The sequence below is a fragment of the Prinia subflava genome, chromosome 6, assembly GCF_021018805.1.
Source record: "Prinia subflava isolate CZ2003 ecotype Zambia chromosome 6, Cam_Psub_1.2, whole genome shotgun sequence".
NCBI lineage: Eukaryota > Metazoa > Chordata > Aves > Passeriformes > Cisticolidae > Prinia > Prinia subflava.
In genome coordinates this window covers 10579963-10600657 of record NC_086252.1, presented here as the reverse complement: position 1 = coordinate 10600657, position 20695 = coordinate 10579963, and the positions used below count along the sequence as shown (strand labels likewise).

Here is a 20695-nt window from a genome sequence, read left to right as displayed (position 1 = left end):
TAGAAAGACAACAGGAGGCGTGTAGTTAATGCAAGTGCTTAAAGCAATTGCTGCAGACACACAGATCCCTTTCATTTGCTGAAAAGGGTTTTGAAGCAGAGCTGTTCTGATTTGAGTCTTCCTAGGGATAAGGTTTTAACAGAGATCACAGAAGTACTGAGTTGTGAATCTTTATTCAGAAAAAAAAGCTTGCTAAAAACCAGAATAAAAGTATTTGCTTAGACATTTTTCATACACTGGCAGGGTAGTGGGACTATTCCTAGCTCCCCACGCAGCCGTACCAGGAAAGCACACCGTGAAAGGCAGGGCACACCTGCCTGTACTCACTCCCCCAATCCAGAGAGGCTGAGAGCAGTGACGCACATACAGCTCCTCACACACCCGTTCAGCACTCGGATCAAGACAGGAATGTTTACACCAAGTGAAGAGACAGGTTTAGAGTCAGACTGAATTCACAGCTCACTTGTCCTGGGCCTCTTTTGCCCGGCAGTTGAGCCTCCAGGCTGCTGGGCTGCTGCTGGCTCATCCCCGAGAGGCAGCGCTGCCGGGAGCTGCGGTCTGGAGCCGAAGAAATCCACCAGCCTCTGCCTCGTTGCCGCGACTTCTTCTTGAAAAGAGTTTATTGTGCGCCTGCCAACTTTGCACTCAAATCAAAGCAAGAGATTGAGCCTTTCAAGGAGCAGTTCGGCTGTAGTTCAGCAAACTCCAACCCCCTTCCTCAGGCTGCATTCGGGTATCAGTGCTTCCCGATAGCAACCGCACCCGGGTCAGCCGAGTGCAAAGGCCTCCCAGCTAGCCGTGACAGTGTCCTTGGGGCTAAGTGTCCCCACCTGAAGCTGCTGCTTCTAATATTTTATATACTGTGCTTAGAAATAAAGTCATATAATGGCCAGGACCCCTTTTGTACCTTGAAACATTGCTCTGAATCATTCACAAGTCAAGTTAGGTAACACCACCTTCTCCTCACTCTTAGAACACCTTCTAAGATACCAGTGTGCCACATGATCCTATGTTTTGGTACTTTAATCTGTTGCACAGTGGCCTTAAATGCTTAACCTTGACAGTCACCAGGTATATATTTAATACAGAACATTAGTGGCAAGGCAAAGATCCTATTTGTGCAAACCCACCAACAAATAATACACAGAATTACTGTTACTGTGCCTCATCAGGGAACTTGGTTCACTTGATTTTTACTATCCACAGGGTTTGGGCTCATATATGAGCTGATTTGATCAGCTGAGCAGCTCAGTTGTGTGCTTTTGTACATGTCAGCACTATAGAATGAAACTCCAGAAGCAGGGAGGAGTAAAATATTTGAAATGGGCTTTAAAGTTTAATTAGGCAGATTTATGTGTAAAACTGGACATGTGAAGCAATGTCTGGCCAAATGTTGTTCATCTCTCCTGAGAATGATAGAGCTGCTCGTTGTTGAGTTTTCTGCATTGATTATTGCAACCTATGTTATTTTTTTCTCTTTTAATGAGTTGTTGGAAAAACACTTCTAAAGGAAGCAGGTTTGCATTCAAAAACCAGACAATAAACTACACTGAGAAGTGCTTAGGTGCAGATTTCTTAGCCAATAATGTACATAAATCATTACTTCAGAATAAGTCATGTTCTAGCCTTAGACAGTCATTCCTGGCTGATGTGTGGAAATCTCACCGAGAGGAGTTCTTGTTTATATCCTAGCTTTGACTTTGAGATGATGTGGTTAGCACTTACAATGAAGGTCCTCAGCCGTGTCATCTCCAGCATGTAGTACTCTTCCATTGTCAGCTCATCAAAGTGCTTGGGAAGGGATAAAAAGTCACAGGTGTGACGTCTGGTGTGCTCCTCCCTGCAGTATGAACCCAGAACAGGAACAGATGTTAAACCCATGGAAGTTTCATTTCGGGAGATGTACAGGTCTCTTCTGTACTTGTGCTATCAGCAGAAACAGTATCAGAGAAAAGATGAAATAGATTTAGTGGATCTCACATAAAAGCTAGTTGAACAATTTCACAGTTACTGGGCAAGATAAACTTCCAGTTTTGTGAACTGTTCTGGTGGAAACTGACAGGGACATTAATTCCTGGAAAAACTACTAAAGAAATTTGGAGAGCTACTTCAAGAGCATTGTTACATCTGTACTTACCATGGGTCATCATTGGGTTCCCAGCCCGCCAGTTCTAACAAGCAAAAGAAACATTTTACCACATCTGGTTCATCTACAGTTGGACAGTGGATGAAGCCAGCCTTTGCCATCTGCAGGAGAAAGTTTAGAAGTTTAGAGCTTTCTAAATTTCCTGTTTCTCCTACCACTTTAGAATCACATCTAGTCAGGACACCAAAAATTAGCTTTGTTTCAGTAATCAAACACCTTCTCAGGTAACTCTTGCATTATGACTCATCTGAGATCAGGCTGGCAGAGCCACGTGTGTGCCAAAGTAGAAGGCAGGTGGATTTTTTTTTTAATAATTTCCATTTCTGGATTTGAAGTAGTGATCATTCTACTACTTTATCCTTCCTGCTGGATCCATACTTTTTAAAGTAGGCTACTTTGTCACGAATAGAAATTTGTAATTAGAAAGATTACATAATACAAGAAATTAATTTTTAAATTACAGGAACAAAAAAAAAAAAAAAAGAGGGGTGGGGGAACTGGTGGACTGAACACAGGAAAACCAGTCAATCCCACTCCAGTATTTCTGAGCAGGGAACAGAGGAAAGCTGTGTATTTAACTTTTCATCTTCAGACTTAGTGCACTCCTCTTAAACCTGAATATACTTAACAATGACTTCACATTCAGGCACGGTGTATATAAATTAAGACAGAGGCAAAATAACCATTCTCAGACTTACATTCTCCGGAGTGCACTTGCAGTTCTCCTGGAAGGGCCACTGGGTGAAGGTTTTTAAGCGGGCCTCATATTTATACATCTCCTTAAAGTCAGTTAAGAGCTTGGAGGCCGAGCTGAGCTCTTGCAGGAGCGCTTCCATCTCTGAGGCTACAGGCAGGGGAAGGCAGAGCCTCCCTGCCGCGCTCACGTTTAAGGCTTTGCTGATTGGTGACACATCGCACCTGGAGAGCAGGGGAAGGCCTAAAGAGCCCGAGTCCCTCCCTAACACTGCTGAGTTTATGGCAGGACAGCCGAGGGAAAGGAAGCTGCTGGAATTTCTTCCCCTTGTGTCACAGACCGCTCAGGTATGCTGAACCCAGGTGGGAGCAGCTGAGGAGCTCTGGCAGAGGGCGTTTCCTTCCCTGTTTGCAGAGGTGGCTGTTATCCATAGAGGCCTCTCGGGAATTTGCCAGCCATACACAGCACTTCTTCAGGTTCCAGCTTCCTAAGCAGCCCGGCATGGCAACAGTCTGTAAAGTTGTGGATGGGCAGGAACAGGGGCTTTACTCTCAGCCTGGAGTCATTTTGGGTATTAATGTGGTTAACAGGCAAGTGATTCAAGCAGCTTCACAGAGGTGTTTCTTTGAGAAGAGTGGGGGACTTGGGAGGGGGATGACCTCCTATTACATGACCAAGGGTTCTGAACAAATTACAGGTGTAGCAAGAAGGGTGCCTTTTTTGTCCTGAAAGATAACGATTCATATGTAGTAAACATTTCTCGGTACTTTTTTTGACTGCTCTTCTTCATTTTAGTTTTCAGTGCATCACCCACTCTTTCCTCCTACAAATAGTTTTCTGTCATCACTCATTTTTTCTTTTATGCACATGAGAGGAGTCCAACTTCTCTCAACCTCAAGAATTTAAGCAAGTTTGATATTGTAATAATAGAAATAAATAAAAATTATGAGCATAGCTATGGCCTTGTGATAACATACATTTTTTTTAGAAAGATGCCAAACAAGTAGAGTTAATTTTGGAAAAAATTTCCATAAACTTGTGTCCAGAGAGTTTCAGCTGCGTTACTGTGGAAATTTTTGGTGCTATTATTCTTCAAAAGCAGCAATGGCTGGGTGACTTGAGATATGATTATTAAAAAGTATTTGAAGGGCCAGAGATGAAATGGTTCAGGCATGAACTAGCAGAAGCAATTAACAGCTTTTAAACTTTCCAGTGAGAATTCTGGCTGCCTTCCAAGTGAATTACAGTGACACCGATAGGGCTGCCCAGGGAGGTGCTGGGTGCTGCTCAGATCAGTGTGGTGTCTTCCTGCAGGAGCTGCCAGCTGATGCTCCTGTGACTGGGGAATGCAGTTATGGTGCCAGAGGCACTGACCAGTGGGATTGGCTCTCTGTTCTGAAGATGTTATTTTCCTCGGAAATCGCTACAAATGTCAGTTACATACTTGATCCAAGTGGTGTTTATTTTGCCTCTCCTGAAGGAGATGTAAGTATCTCAGAACAACAGAATTACCAACAGCTTTTTTTTTTTTTTTAATAGATGTCTCTTTAGTGAAACTGATGTGTATTTACTCAGTCACTGTTTGCTTTGGTGGCTTAATCTCACCCTCTATCAGGCCTTGTTTCAGTGACTTCTAAGAAAGGAACATTCTATAAACACCACCCAATTACTGTCATCGAAGTTGACTGCTCTGTGTGAGTCAGCACTCGGGGACAGTAAGTGAGAAACAGCCTAGTGAGGTTAAAATCATTTTAAAATAGGCATAAGAGAAATAGTCATATCTACAGGAGACAGCAAGGCCACAATAATCAGCTTAATTTACCACACGGGAGTTGTGTCAGTCATCAGCTAAACACCTTCAGGCACTTGGCAGGCAGTGGGCTTGGAGAGGGGCTGCAGCTCCTTACACTTGGTATCTCATTTGAACAGAACTTTTGTCAGCTTCCAGAATTTTTCAGAAATTGTATCTTTGTATCTTTTATATCTTAGTTTACATATTTATTCATCACTCTAGGAAAGCCAGTAGTGGTTTTGAAGTACAACTTGTGGCCTCTTGTGGCCTGGTTGGCTGCTTCTGCATCTTCTTTTCAGTCTAGAGGTGTTTTTTTCCCCACCCCTTTTCAGTGCCAAAGCTGTATTGAATATACAAAGACACTTCCACAGAATCCTTTCACAGAGATCTTTGGAATGACTGAAAATGCTGCTATTACCAAGGCTCAGTCAGGAACACAACTGCTACTTAACAACATTCTTCTTACCACAGGTATGTAAAGCCACACGCCACCTTACCCTAACCTTCTACTAGTTCACATTCCCTCCTGAGTTTTTACTGTACTTATTGTGTTCTAGCTCCATTCTGGTGAAATTACTTTTCCACCTAAGAATATTTTAAGGGTGTTTTTTTGTTTATATTTTTTCTGTCTTCCTGAGGAAACATTTTGTGACTGTACAGTCAGTTTATGTGATCTCCTACTTCCTCCAGCTTTTCAACAATTTTCAACTCCTTGGCCAGTTCTAGTCCAGTTTGTAAGCCAGGTACAGTCTCGTGCTGCCATGGTTCAGGAGAAAGAGAGAAAGATAGGTAGGCAACTGGATTTAGTTAGTTCTAAGCTGGTAACTTTCACTGCAGTAATAGAGGGAATTCTGCTGCTTTAGAGAAAGGCACTTGCAGCAATTCTTGCCACAGAATGTAAAACAAGACTGGTGAGGAGGGTTTACAGTTAGTAAAACTCAGAAGTGCTCTGGGCAGACAATGTTTCTGAAGGATGGAGTGAGAGTTTCCAGGATGGGCAGCTTTCTCCAGAAGAGGCCATGGACCTTTTCCCTGAGCAATCCAATGACTGTGGGATCAGCCAGGAGATCACAGTAACTTTCCATGGAATCCCCCAATCCTCTGTTCTTGCTATCAGTATTGCTCCTACCTGATCTAGAAGTTTGTAACATCTGTTGGACAGAGCATTTGTGTTCGTATTCAATTGTTTAAGCAACCCTGTGAAGCAAAGTATTTTGACACCTTCCTTTTCAGAATTTCTTTTAGGGACTTTTAGTGATGTCTGCTGAACTGAAACACAAAAATAATCAATCCTTAAAAAACTCAACAAAAATATCTGCTCCTTGAATATTTTTTTTATTTTCTGAAGGCTCCTTATGTATAAGGAACATACATAAAATGAACACAACACTGTTGACAATAAACAAAACTGCATTTGATAATTTCCAGCTTTATAAAATTTTTTAAAAATGATTTAGTTATAACAAAAAAAAATAGCTCAGCAAGTCATCTTAATGGACCATTATCACATTTTAAACCATAGACTCAGTTGTTAATGGGGAGAGGAAAGAAAAAAAACCAAAAACAATCACACTGCATCTAGCAACTACATTTTCTAAGCATAATCACAGCGGATTGAGTGCAATGTGATTTACATCAGGATTCACATGGGATGTCACACAGTGACAGCATTGTAATATACAAGTAACATTTACGCCCCTCAACAAATACAAGTTAAATGAGACTCTGGATTCAAGCAAAATGGAATGTTGAAGCCAAACAGAAATGTAGTGGAATTCAGATTGTCTGTAACATGACTCAAAAGTGTATACTGGAATCATCTGGAATTCAATACTGGTGGAAACATAGAGAAGTCACAGCTGTTACACTGCTCTGTTACATTTGCAATAAATATTAGAAAATAAAAGTAAACAATCTATATTCCATGAAAAATACAGTACCTACCTTCAAGGACCATGTTTTTCCCTTGTCTGAAGATGGTCTTGGAAGGAAGTTCACTATTTCCCTACAGAGGCAGTGTATTGAGCTATAACCACATTCCAACTAATACAACAGTAAATGTACTACTGGAAATACAGAAATCTTCATTTGAAAAGAATTAAGAGAAATAAACCTTAAAAAATGATTTGACAAAACATCAGTTCAGCTGCATAATGACCCCCTTATATTTCAGAATTAACAGAAAAGGAAAAACTTAAGTCAGTCAGTTTAATACAAAAGAAACAGATTGTTTAAACTCAGATCTTCAGAAGGTATCCAGGCAGTTTTGTCTCATTGACCTAACATGGGCACAATGCAAGAATATCATCCTGGAGTTTTACACTGCAGAAATTCAGCAATCTGAAGTAACAACTGTGTGTTTGCTAATTAGGGTTCTACAGTAAACACATTTAAAGAGGAAAAAAGAAAACCTGAGTTCAGAACATCAAATGGCTGCGTGCCTGAACTCTGGGCTTTTGGCTTCTTCACTGAAGAAACTGCACCCTTCTTTGAAATGGACCCTTAATACTGTTTCCTGATACTGCATTAGGAACAAATACTGGCAACCAACTGATACCTTTAAAATACATGAGCTGCTCTCAGAAAAAGCTAAACTGACCAATGAAGCTTCCCACATAAAGGGCCACAGGAAACAAAGGAACTTGAAATGGAATGCAGATACCCACTGGCTCTCTTTAAAGGCGTTAGGATTAGTGTTTTTAGCAGCTACACTGGCACCAAGCAGACCAGAACTTTAAAACTTACGGCACATAGTCAAAGTACAGCTTTTACCTGGCATACACAGAAGAGAGACAAACAGGATGTTTTAAAAAAAAGCTACTACCATGCTTAGGACTGGTACTACAGAATCAACTTGCACTCCCCACAGACTCACAATTTATTTATTTTTTTTTTAAGGAGATGGGTACAAGAAGAACTAACTCATGTCTGGCAATAAATGCCTGTCAGCACAATCTGATCTAGGACAGCTGGTCCCAGGAAGTTAAGGCCCAAATTTTCAGTCTAGTCTTCTAAATACCATACCATGGTTCTACCACATCTGCTTTTTAATAATCTAATTTAAATACCAAAATTGTAAAAAAATATCATAGAAATGAACTCCTTTATACTGGAAGTAGAAATCTTCTTACATATTCTTTACTGCCAGAAATGGGTGATGTCACAATGTCTGATATCAAGGCATTGTAGGAACAGATTTGATGCGCTGTTACAGTATTGTAAATACCCTACCAGTACAACATACACAGAGCATAATTTAACCGTTGTGTCCAGCTTCAGGAACTAGCATCTTGCACCTTGGTTTGACATGAAGAGAAGAAAACAGTCCAAAATAATCGTTTAAAAAAATGGAGAAATTCCTGCACGGATTCTCTTGTTAAAAGTGTTTGCACAAATTCACAGCCACAATTCTTCAGTAGTTTATGCTGCAAGTGGCACACAATACGTGTTTAGCGTCTGTAAGAAAGAACCAGAAACAGCTCAATAACTCCAAGGTCAGGGATTTCCCCAGGCTAACACTAATTCTACTGCATTTTGCATTTTCCTACTAATATCAAGGAACAAACATCAAATAAATCTCAGCTGGGGGAAAACATCAAACTGACCCTCGACAGAAGTTACACTTTGCACAATACACGGAACAGCTGCCTTCTTACACAGGAGCTTTGCAAGGATGGAGTGCAGCTTAACACAGCTTGTAAGAATTTGAACAGTGTTTAGGCTTGGGCTTTATTTTTAAACATTTAAGCCAGCACAATGTTTCCAGTCATGTCCTGCTGTAAGATTGAATGCTTCAAGTCACCACTATGCAGAAAAATCAGCACAGGACTAACGTGTATATACAGAGGTGCACACAGACGTGTATACGTGTGCACCTCTGTCTGTATCTATAGAGATCTGCACATACACAGAGACAGCCATGCACTACTCAAGACTTGTGTGGCACTAAAAGTTTCCTTGGGTTCCTTGCACAGGTGTGGGTTTCAACTGTAACATCTGGGTTCTGTCCAAGTGCACTAATGGAACGGTATCTTCCCAAATGAGATCTTTTCCTGTGCTCTTTCTTGCTTAAGCAAACACTGCTCCCTGTACAGCACCCTGACCTTGGCCCGTATTTCTCAGATTTAGGATTTCCTAAAAGTTGCCCACTTGGGTTTAGGACGTGTGTTGGGTAAGCTCATCTGATGGGATCAGAGAAAAGCAGAAGCTACTCTAGGCAGAAAGGAAATCTCCTGTCCTTGTGCAAGCAGTGCAAGCAGCATGTGTCCTCTGAGCAGTGTGCACACAGCCACACAGTGCAGGTTCAAAGCCAGACAGCAACAGATTGGAGCCACAGTGATTACCAGCATCAGGTCAAAACTGGATGTCAAGCACAATTTTGTCTTCATAGAGGGCAATCACCAGCATGATGGCAAATCCAAGAAGCAGGCCTAGATTCTGAAGAATAAACTGCCCCACAGGACAGTAACCATGCTCTTCATTATCTCCATCTCCATGAAGCATTTCTGGAAGCTAAAAGATACAAAACAATTTAGAAAGTCATTTCACCTCTATTCCATTTATACATGGACAAGTTTACAAGATGGTATTGTCAAGGATAAACACTGCATGGTTCAGATATAAAACCAATACACTAAGACACAGCTTAAACACTACCAATCACATTCAATAAAAACATGATGCATTTACAAAACAAAGTGCCTTTCCTTGAACATCCACCAGATCATCCATGTAATTGAACATTAAGTTCCTCAAGAACAGCCCAATTTTTTGAGTTCTGCTCTTTTAATTTTAAAGGAATTCAAGCCATGCTCAAATAAACATATGACTTTGGTTAACTTAGTCATTAGTTTGTCATGTGAGACACACACATTCACACACACATCCCTTTTAAATATGGGAATAATAGCTACAAGCAATCAAGAAATATTTTATGTGCACATGTAAGAACTTATGAAAGTTCTGGGCATTCTGGATATTGCTCATCTATGAGGAAGAGTCATAGAGTACTGACAAAATCAACTAATAATAGTGCTCTTGAAAATGTAAAAATAAAATTTTGTGTTTTACAAAGCCTTCCACATAGAATTACAAGAAAATTAATTCAAGCAGGAGGTAAATGTTAAGATCTGGTTACTGAGATCTGGTTACTGAGATCTGGTTACTTCTGCCTGAATTAAGGTGCAAATGAGACCATACTGCAAAGTCAGGAGTCAAGATTTTATTTAACAGCAAATATGAGGCAGAGAGAGGAAGAAACAGGAAAGAGAGAGGAGAAAGAAAGCGAGTGAAAGAGAAAGGTGAAGCGGAAGATGGTCACCCCCGATGGATGCAGCTGGTGTCCCCCATGTCCTCTTCACCCTGGCTTCCCCAGATTGGGTGTCCTGAGGTCACTCACAACTTTTCACCATTTTAGCAGAAAAAGGCTCGATGCTCATTGGCTACGCAGTTCTCTTATTCTGCAGGTTAAATGATTCCCTCAATTCCAGTGCTAATTAGTCCCATCCCAGTCTCCCTCTTCCTGAGTGTGCCTCCTGTCTGGAGTGCTGGGCTGTGGCCTCCCCCTGCTGGGCACAGCCAGAGCTCATTTCCAGCAGAGCTGCAGAGCTGCTTTGCCTTGTGGATACGTTCTTCTCCCCAGCTTTGTTTACTTCTCCTCAGGCCTGGGATAACTGGACAATAGTCCCACCTTAACTTTAAGTCAGGACTATACTCAGTGGGGTGGCATTCATGGTGGCAGAGGAGCAGTTGCTTCTTTGCACAGTTTGCTACAGTGGGCAAAGTCCTTTGGTGATTTAACAGTGTCTGAGGCACTCATGATCTTTACGTCTCTTACAGTAATTCCTTCAAGGAAGGAATTCTTACAGGAATTCCTTCAAGACTCATTTAGTACAGAAAATGATGATACAGAAGAAAATGGAAACTACTGCTTTTCATTAGGTCAGTTAGGACAGTTTTGGGTGTTCCAAGAACTTGAATACTGCCCAATAGACAATGACATCAAAGCTGCTAAAACCCCAAATATATTACCCATCTTGTCTTGTGTTATTGTATTTCTAAAAGACACATAAGCCTGATAATAAATTTGACCTACTGAATATTTAAAACAAAAAAACAACAAACCAACAACCCCTCCTACCCAATCCCTCAGAAAACAAACCCCAAAAAGCCTCCCTAGTTGTTGTAAAAAATGTTTAAATGGTCATCGCATATATACTAGACCAGGTAACTCAACAGCAAGCATCACTCCATATTACAAATTGCTGTTAAGTCATTAAGAATAAAGGGCTCCACCTCAGCGTTACTGTAATGAGCTTTAGCACTCTGGATATTTACTTTGACAGCACATCTAAAGATGGGCAAACTCTTTGGTTTATTGGCTACTGATGTGACCAATTGCAGGGATCATATAAAGAATGGTCCTGTCAATTAAAAAACCCACCCTTTCAAAGTTGAAAGCTCATGATGTTAGTACTAGAGATAAAAGGAACAAAAAGTGCAACAGATCAATTTGTTTCCTGGTAAGATGAAATTGTTCAAGTTGGACTATTCAATGTACCAATCAAACCAAAACAGGAGTGTCAGGAAGGACGGTATTATGATAACTCTTATAAGTTACCACCAAATGAAATTCCATGAAAGAACAAGGAAAACCTGGTGGATTCTGAAACACCTGAGTTTAGGTTGTACTGGAGAGGAATATCTTTATCATTGAAACCCATATAATTAGACAAACTTCAGGACAGTCAGATGCAAAAATACCAAAAGGCTGATTTCTATGGGCTGGTGTAAGGAATGGACAGAAAACAGCACCTCTGTGAACCTCTGCTCACAGCTAGGGAGGAATCAAAATCTGTTCTTATTGTGTGCCAGGTACCGAGGTCTTTGAGAAGGAGGCTGGTTATGCAAACACCAAGACAAAACTCTGGATCAGTTTCAAGTGTCTCCTGCAGAAGCTTTCCTGCTGTTGTTGAGTCAGACCATGGGACTTTGACCATTTGGTTACTACTGTGATGGCTGAGGGAAAGAAAAAAGAATGGAGGTACTGCCCTCCTTTATCCAAGACATCTTCAGTCAAAAGGCAGGAAATAAGTACCAGACACAGAGCTTACGAGGAAGTGATATTTCAGGCATTACAGCCATAGAACACCTAAAATTGCAAGAAGGATCACTCTGACCAGATATTCTATTTAGCAGGCCCTGAAAAGTACTTATTCACCTATTAATAGTTTAGAGTTACTTTATAACAACAGTATCTTTACAAATTAAAGTCTCCATAATGAAGTGGAGAGCATTACTAAGTACCCCAAAAGTGAAAAATTATCTTATCACCTTTGGGCTGGGAACGACAAGAAGTAAGAAAATTGCCTTATTTAGATGAAGCTCTGAAGCAGTTTAGAGGAGAAAAATCAGGACTGAATATGGGCTGGTAACACGTGCACAGGAGCACTGCTGCCCAAAGGGTCTGATCTATGGTGTACACACACTAAGGATAATGCATCTGGGTTTTTCCACCAGGTAATTTTTTTTAAAAGCCACTCCCCACAGCAGCTCTGAATTACCAGCTGCTCATAGTAGAAGTGCAGACTCAGCTTTCCAGAACAGAAGATATGACGATGAAACGTCAGTGAAGAATGAACCTGAACCGCAGTGCAGCACCCTCAGGAGTGGCCGGTTTCCCTCCCAGCAGGCGCCCACGCCCCAGCAGCCGTACCATGTCGACCAGAGCCACGTAGAGGAACATGCCGGCGGTGACGGCGAAGATCCAGAGCGTGATGTTGTTGGCGTACTGCCCCACGGCCGTGCCGATGAGCATCCCGATGTAGGCCATCATGGCCGACAGCAGGTTGTACACGATGGCCTGCTTCACCGTCATGCCCGCCTTCAGCAGCACCGCAAAGTCACCTGCGGGGACAGCACGGCCGGCGTCAGCGCCGCTCGGCGGCCACAGGAACCGCCTCAGCACGCGCACGGGACTGCTGGGGCACGCTCCCTGAGCTGTACTGCGACGGCAGCCTCCAGGAGGGAGAGACAATTCAAAGAGGCAACAGCTCACCTCTTGCCAGCAGCAGCCAAAGAGCTCTTTGTTAAGGGCACTTTAAACGTTTTCCAGCCCAGAGCATATTGCAAAAGCTTACAAACAGTTGTTCTAGCCAGTCACTAAAAGTACATGTACACCTGCTTCCAACAATGCTTGCTTGTGTGCTTTCTGTTAACAATACACAGTACTCCATTATTAAGCTTAAAACCTTCTACTATCTTGCTAAGCATATTTTTCTGCAATCTTAAGGTCTATCTTAGCCAAGCTTAAAAACTCAAACTCTTGTTTCGTGTCCTTGCTTACTGTATCATCTTTTCTTCTTTCAGGCTTTGCAGCTGCAGCTAGCTCTGAGTTCTCTGCTCTTTCTGCTTCTGAGGCTTACTTTCACAGCTTCTAAAGTCTTCTTACCTTTACTGTTTTTCACACTGCGAGGGCCTGGGGGCAGACTGAGCCAGAGGACTGACTACCTTGGAAGAACTGTACTTATGCACAGCCATGCCTTGATTAAAATATGATCTAAAGGTGCCTGTTCATCATGCTAATTGTCAGAAAGGTAGAGGTGATTAATTGTGAAGGGTCAGTGGAGGAGTCCAGGTCTGCTCTTCCCACAGAGAATACACCTGTGTGCACACACTCATCTTTCTCAGAAGTTCTTCATGGCACATTAAACAAGAGGCTTAGCTTGGATCAATACCTGTGAAAATTCCTCTTAGCAATACACATCTCATTATGCAAATCCAGGAAGAGGATAATGAGGCATTTGTCCCCATAGAAGGTGATAATGAATTTGAATTTGAGCACTAGGGAGAGTTACATTCACAAAGAATGACTTCATATCCACACTGAATCGGTTTTCTGGTTGAAGACTTGCCACATTAATGTGTTTTATTCTCAATTCAGGACAGCTCTGCTAAATTAGGTGCTAAAAGTAGATATTCTGTAAAAATCTAGACTTCAGTCTTGTAATCAGCTCTAACAGTTTTACTCCATTGTGAGATGTGTAAGATGACATGAAGGCAATTAGCATAATATTCTTATATCACACATGCCTATAATTATTTGCCCAATCTAGAATCAAAAATTAGAATAAAAACATATCAAAACTTTAAAAAATCAAAAAATTGGTGTAAACTACTCATCCCTCATATGAGGTTAATTTCATCATGCTATGCTGTCAGGTTCTAAGCACTGTAATACACATTGCAATCCTTTATATACTGCAGCAGCTTCACTGAACTAATGATTGCATAGCACAGGTGTCAAACCATGAACATCAGTCTATTATTTCCCACCTGTGCCCATGATTTACCTACAGCTCAGGAGCTGCCTATATAAAATACTTCCCCTCATCACCTCTAAGGTTTTTGAAGTACTTGTTTCACCTCACTTCTGATTAGAGCCAGCAGCTCTTCAAGTGAGCAAGCTGTGAGTACAGACATAGCTCACTTTAGGACAACTTCATGTCAATGGAAAACCAGAACATTCTCTCCTCTCTCTGGCTGCTCATTTGAACTCTCAGGGTGCAGTCAGTTTTCATGCAATGTGAAAACAATAGGTTTCATCATGGTTAGCTACCTCCAGAAGAAATGCTTCTATGGGGGGGGTGTGGGGAAGAATCAATGGCACTGGAAAGGGCCTACAGGCTTTACCCCAAATGGCCACACCTGCTGAGCTTGGCCACAATTGGAACAAAGCCTCTTCTGAAGATCCCCACATGGAATTTTGCTTATGTCAGCCTGTGTTCACTTATATGACTAAACTTTGTGTAAGTCAATGCCACACAGGGTAGTGTGAAACCCTGTAAAATAAAGAGCTATGAAAAATGTATGCTTATAAGAACATTTTTAAAACATGCTCAGAAAGCTTCCCAGAAGTGCTGTAACTAGACACTACCAATATAACCCTGTAGCAGTACCTACTTTGAAACAATATTTAGCAATATTTCTCCCTCACCCTCTGAAGTTCTGGTCACCTCTGCAGCTTCTGCACTGCATTGTGCTTATCACAGTATCACAACAGCTTTTAGGTAAGGATTTTGTACAGATGGAGCACAGAGTTTCTACACTTAGTTACCTAATTCATGGGGAAGCTCGTGACAAAATACTGCTATAGATGTACTAATTCCCCCTGTCAGTCCAGCACTAAAAGCTGCTCCTAGAAAAAAAAAAAAAAAGAAAAAAAATTAAAGTGGTATTTCACTATTTTCAGGTCAGAAAATCAATTGACTTTGCAGAGCTGACACCCTTCTGTAATTATGCACACTAATATTTTTCAGTATGTCTGTGTCTTGTCTGTACATTCATGGGAAATACTGGAAACACCCTGGATGTGCATTACCACTGCATGCTTTATTACTCATTTATCTGAAAGACAAACCCTGGAGAGGAGAACACAGCTAGCCAAAAATGAGACAAAAAGCAACAAGCTAATAAACAGCACCACTTTTACACTTTTAGGAACTCTCAAGTACATGAAGGCAATTAGGAATGCACATGAGCAAGAGTCCAGCTCTCTCCAGCTTGGAAATCCAAACTAATACTCAACCCATAACCTCTCTAGCTCCTTTCTACTTATTTTTAGAGTATGTATCAGCAATATTAATAAGCCAGACCTGTAAAATAATACAGCTAAAAACATTGCCATAAGTATCTTTTAGTACTTTTGCGTAAGCTAACTGAATTCAATCAACTTGAAGTTCATACCTTAAATAATTATGAGATGAAAAAACTGATATTAAATTTCTGTACTGTAGCAGAGAAGAGCACAAAAAGAGCCTGCAGTGAGCAGTCAAAACAGGCAGCTTAAAGCAGAAATCTGAACACAATCTGAAGACAGAGGGGAAAATTAACTTTCCTCTGGATTCCTCATAGCTTGATACATTAAAAAGATGAGAATGCTTTTGTAAAATCTACATTTCACCATACATTCAGCTGTTTGGGCTTGATCCAGGAATATTTAGAAATGGAGTTTTACTGCTGTGAAGTTCTCAACAGAAGGTGTGGTAATTGTTTTTGGCCTTAGAAGCCATTCTCTAAATGTCTTACCTGTTTAATGTGAAATTGAAGCAACAAGTTAATTTTTAAGGAATTTAGTTTCTTTAGAAGTTGTCAGAGGAAAGTGGAGGTAACTGTAGTAGATTCCAGTGTTAGCTAGAGACCCTGACAAATGCTTAACCCCCATCCTTCAAAATGGGTGTGTCCCTTCTGCCATTAGTTCAGACCCCTGCGCACTTTTAAGCAGCTACCTTAGTAAAAAATCCAGTGTGCCTTTCAGTTCTCTCACCATCACACTGACTTGTATATCCAAATTAATACACTTTACAATTCAAATCACATTTAGAGCATTGTGTCACTCCAAGTTGATTTAATAAATCTAATAAAATCTGTTTGGTACTTCAATTTCTTCTGCACTTGGCTAGAAATAAATCTATACTGACCATGAGCCAAAATAATATTTTGCTTAAACAAAAATTAAATCATCATAAGTAACACTTTTAAAATACTATTTCTGTAACCTGACTCACATTTTTATTTGCAAGTGCTGTGTAATTCTATGTATTAACAATAACAGAAATAGTATTACTATTCTTGTTAGTAAATATCATTCTAAGTAAGACTGAAAGGCATTATTTATAATTCTAAGGCAACTGAGACCCAAACAAGAAACGTGTGTTACTGTGCTCCATAAATCCCAAGGTTTGTCTGCACCAATCCCTCCTTGGCAGAGACTGTGACTGCTACTGATACAATAATTTTAGTGGAAATAGCACAGAATATTAACAAAAGGGAAACTATTACATTTGGCAGCTTTTTAATTTCTGCTGTGCAGGAGACTGAACACTACCAGTAACCACAGGTGCTGAGAGCCTTACCTGTGATCACTGATAAGTCAAATATTAGCACAGTTACTAAAGGTAAGGAGAAACTGTTGAGAAATACTCAGTGCTTTTGCTTACCGATTGCTAAGCCATCACTAAAGTTGTGAATGCCATCTCCCATAATTACCATCCAAGCAATATTAGCTATCCCAGTATCTTTCAGGTCTTTTCCAGAATGACAGTGGCCATGGGAATGATGGGAATGTTTGTGATGCCAGTGGTGACTGTGTTTTCTAGCTATCATTTTATCTTCGCCATGGCTGTCATACTCGGAATCGTGCAGCTCGTGCTCTTGGGCGGCGTGGGAGATGTCGTTGTGAAAGTGGCGCAGGTTGTTGTCCTCTTCTACTGACAGGTAGTTTTTGGCAGGGGGCTCCAGCTGCCCGTCCAAGTCAGTGAGTTCAGTTTCATTCAGTCGATCTTCAGACAAAACCGAGTCGTCTGCTCCTGCATCGAACCAGTTGGGAGAGACACTGAGTCAATTCTGTTCAACCAGCCGCACACCTGAGCTAAGGGCTAACTGCTCTGGGAAAGCAAAACAAGGATTTGAACACATCCCAGTCTAGTAACTTTGCTGTCAGCATTCAATACGAAAACTGAGTCTGCCACTGAGACATTTTTTCACAAATAAAGAAGTCTCCACTCCAAGGCAGCAGCACTGCATCCATAGCACTCAAAGCCAGTTTTAGCCCAGCCTACACTCGTGCCTGTAATTTTGCTGCTGACAAAGGTTATGCTTCAACACTGGCAAAGGAGAGTTGCTAGAATGATGACAATGTCTTAGAGCTGTAGATGGGGTGTGAATGGCTCAGGAAACCCTACCTGGCTGTGCCTGCACATTGCCATACAGGCCACAGCTCAGCTCCACTGTCATGCAGACATTTCAAATGCATGTTCCAACCCCTGCACTGCTGCAAGGCTCACCGTGTTCTGTGTCAGTGCCCCAAATCCCATTTGAGATTGTTTGAGTGGAGAAGGCTGCAGTCCTAACTCTCCCTTCTATTGGTTCTACAAACTGTGAAAAATGTGAAGTGATTAACTCATGTTCTTATGGTAAATTGGAAAACTATAAAACTGTATACATTTGTATCAGGTAAAAGTCTATGTTTTAGGAGACCTTGCAGCAGATGGCGAAACTAACAACCCTGAAAAAGCAGCGCCTCCATTCAGAAAGGAACAAAAGACTTTTCCGGGAAAGCCTGCAGCCTTCTCAAGTACCGGGAGGGGACCTATGGAGATAAGGTGGCACCAGCAACTCACACCTTGGTTGCCACCTTCACAGATCATCAAGCAACATCATCCATATCTCGATCATTCATCAACCATAAGGATCTATAGAAATTGGACATTAACATTTGAACTGAGAAAGGAACTCTTTTCTGCTTGGTTGGGGAAACTCCTGAATTTGTATAGCTAGTCGGGAAACAATGGGGAATATGGGGAAATATTGCCGAGGGCAGAATAAAGTGTATAAAACCCAAGCCCCGAACCGGGCTAATTTGTGAACGGTTGGGGGGATAGCAGGCTGCCAGACCCTGTATCTCACGGTTCACCCTTGGCATTTCCCGGGAAAACCGTCAAGTTTCTCCGCTGTTGGTGGGTTATCGAAATTCTGTGATTTGATCTTTATTAATAAACCAAATTATTATTTTAACTGGAATATCGTATTGGCATTTATAACAAAACCAATCAAACTAAATAAACCTAGTTTGTACAAACAAGGCAGCAGGCAGCAGAATCGAAAGGTTATGAAGCAAAGCCCATGCCCTTCTCTCCCCCAGTGAGAAGAGGGATAGAGCATTTCTTCTGGCTACACATAGCATGAGCATTCACAGGCTGTCATGAGGGAACAGTGTGCAGAAGTTGTTTTGGATACTTGAGGAATATTCAGGATGCTCGGCTGTATTTATGGAAAGAAACAGATTTTGTTTATCTGTAACTGGTCAGATGCTGGAATCTTCAAAGTGGAACAGATATCCCCATTCATTATGTGGGTGTTCATTTTTGATCTAATTTTTGCCAGGGCTGAGCTACTCAGACACAAAACCCTCACTGAAAACAAACCCTGAAAACAAACAAACAAAGACCCACAGCCACCCAAAACACATTGCTTCAGAAGTCTGAGAACCATCTCTATGCATATTAGGAAATGTTCAGTGCTCTCAGATCTTAGGAAAACAAAAAAAGATTTAATAGGGAAAAGCCTATTAAGTCTTATTAACAATGATTTGCATAATAGCAGCAAAACTGTACAAGAGGTTACATGCTATACACCATGCCCCAGTAACCTGCTCCTGCTTTGGACCTCCCAGTCAGAGAGAATTCTGACACTAACTGCCTACCTGCAAGGGGTTTCAGCTGAAGCCAGTCAGCATCTGGTCTGTTATTTAATTTGTGATCAGAAAGTTTCCTTCCAATTGGTGATTCTTCAGTCTGGGTGTTTTTGCACCATTTCTGTTTACTCTGCAACAGAAAACAGGTAAGGTCTGGTTTGTAAAAGGACATTAATGGAAATAACAGGAGCTGAAATGCTCCAAAAATCTTTTCTAAATTGACCAAACTACTCTCTCCTATGTATGACAGAAATACGTTACTTCAGTGTTGATCTTTATAAGGCTCAGCAACAATCCCTATCCCAGCAGGAGTTCTTAACTACTTACCATGGAATCTCACTTCCAACCACACACACACAGGTAGATTTCACTTTAGTAAGAGGGGTTATTCTGGATTGCTCTCACAGCCCAAATCCACACAGCTATTAGATTTGTTCAAGAAAGCAAACATGCAGCAAAAACAGGTCCTCTAATTTGCTGAACTTTATTTTTTTTTGTTTTATATTCCTATAACTTCCTTGTATTTTCCTTTAAGAAAGCAGCAAGCTTTTTTCTATCTGCAGCCCATACAGCAAACCCCAAGGATTTGTCAAAGCAGCCTGAAGGATTTAATTAATCTCAAAGATGATATGCCCGATGTAACAGTTTTCATCCTTTTATCAGAAAATTTAAGAAATGCCTCCTCCAACACAGAAAATCTTTTGCTGCCTGTCCAGCTCAGACAGCAAGTCTGATATGAAAACAGAGAAGCTGAAACGTTTTCACAGTCATTTTGGGAGAAGCAAGTTGGAGTTTCACCAAAATAATTTTCTCCTCAAAGTTGACTAACAAAGGCAAAGCTAAAACTGAATTTCCATGCACTCACATTCCTCAGAGTATTTGCTCTCCTTTTATACCCCAATCATAAATGCAGAATGCCTCCAGCACTGAAAATCCAATATTTTTTTCAGAAACGAGTTAAAATTTACTGGTATTTTATAGAAAGCAGAAGGTCTGAAAATTTTAGCATTTTTCTGATGTGGAAAACCTGGATACCTCTGTTACACTGGCATTGTTAGGTAAGAGCAAACTGCTAAATTGCTTGTCAATTGTCTGATAATTGCTGGCTCTATAAACAGATTCTTCTTACACAATGCTTTCTCCTGTTTCTGCAAAAAACCCAGGGAGATTTAGAGGAAGAGCTGCAAACTCTTACTTGGATCTGTCTCCAAATGTAGCGGCCAGAAACCTGCCGCTTCTTCCATCACATTTCTCCACTGTTTTCCCAAGTTACCTTGTTGAGAAGAGCAATTTCTTTAGGAAAGGGAACCTCACATAACATCAGACAGAACACAGAGCAGCAGCAGCACTTGTTCACAGAGTAAACACAATTCCTCAACACTCACAAGGTAGCTTTAGGTAACGCATTTTTAAACAGCAACCAATTTCAGTGCCTACCTTTTGTTTATTGTAATGTTTGTACATTCTTATACAATGCTCAATGATGAAGAGAACATAAATGCCTCCAAGCGCCAAGAGCCCTTTGAGCACGGGATCGTTCTCCTGCAGGAAGCCCTCGGCGTGCGCGTGGCCGTGCCGGTGCGAGCGCCTGTGCTCGTGCACGTGCCCCTGGCCGTGGTGGTGGCTGTGGTTGTGGCCTCCGTGGGACTGCCGGGACAGACAACAGTGACACCACTAGTGCAACAGGACACCGAAATGGCGCTGGGCCACAAAAAACAACATCAACCCCCACCGCCTCTTGGCTTTGCCTCATGCTAACACATTTTGCCATGTAAGTTTTTCAACAGACTATACATTACCCTAATCAGTAAA

General features: G+C 41.3%; 2 protein-coding genes and 1 long non-coding RNA gene across 8 annotated transcripts in view; 1 reads left to right on the top strand and 2 right to left on the bottom strand.

Annotated features, from left to right (window-relative positions):
* On the bottom strand, positions 1-3001 carry LOC134551999 (baculoviral IAP repeat-containing protein 5.1-like). Its single transcript, XM_063400201.1, has 4 exons — positions 2845-3001; positions 2138-2247; positions 1726-1840; positions 1-644 (listed from the first exon to the last, which is right to left on the bottom strand). Exons 1-4 carry the CDS (start codon positions 2980-2982, stop codon positions 453-455), a joined length of 555 nt encoding a protein of 184 aa, XP_063256271.1. The 5' UTR covers positions 2983-3001; the 3' UTR covers positions 1-452.
* Positions 3002-4191: 1190 nt separating this feature from the next.
* Positions 4192-6118, top strand: LOC134552001 (uncharacterized). Its single transcript, XR_010080738.1, has 2 exons — positions 4192-4325; positions 4965-6118. It is a non-coding gene; the product is annotated as an uncharacterized LOC134552001 (long non-coding RNA).
* Positions 5947-20695, bottom strand: part of SLC39A10 (solute carrier family 39 member 10) — a 110807-nt gene continuing 96058 nt past the window's right edge. For all 6 annotated transcript variants that reach the window (XM_063400197.1, XM_063400198.1, XM_063400199.1 and 3 more), the window contains 7 exons: positions 20321-20530; positions 18893-19013; positions 16629-16997; positions 14747-14827; positions 12347-12537; positions 8976-9144; positions 5947-8088 (listed from right to left, as the gene is read on the bottom strand). In XM_063400197.1, coding sequence (XP_063256267.1) covers positions 8986-9144; positions 12347-12537; positions 14747-14827; positions 16629-16997; positions 18893-19013; positions 20321-20530 — 1131 coding nt within the window. In that variant the 3' untranslated portion in view covers positions 5947-8088; positions 8976-8985. The remainder of the gene's footprint in view (positions 8089-8975; positions 9145-12346; positions 12538-14746; positions 14828-16628; positions 16998-18892; positions 19014-20320; positions 20531-20695) is intronic.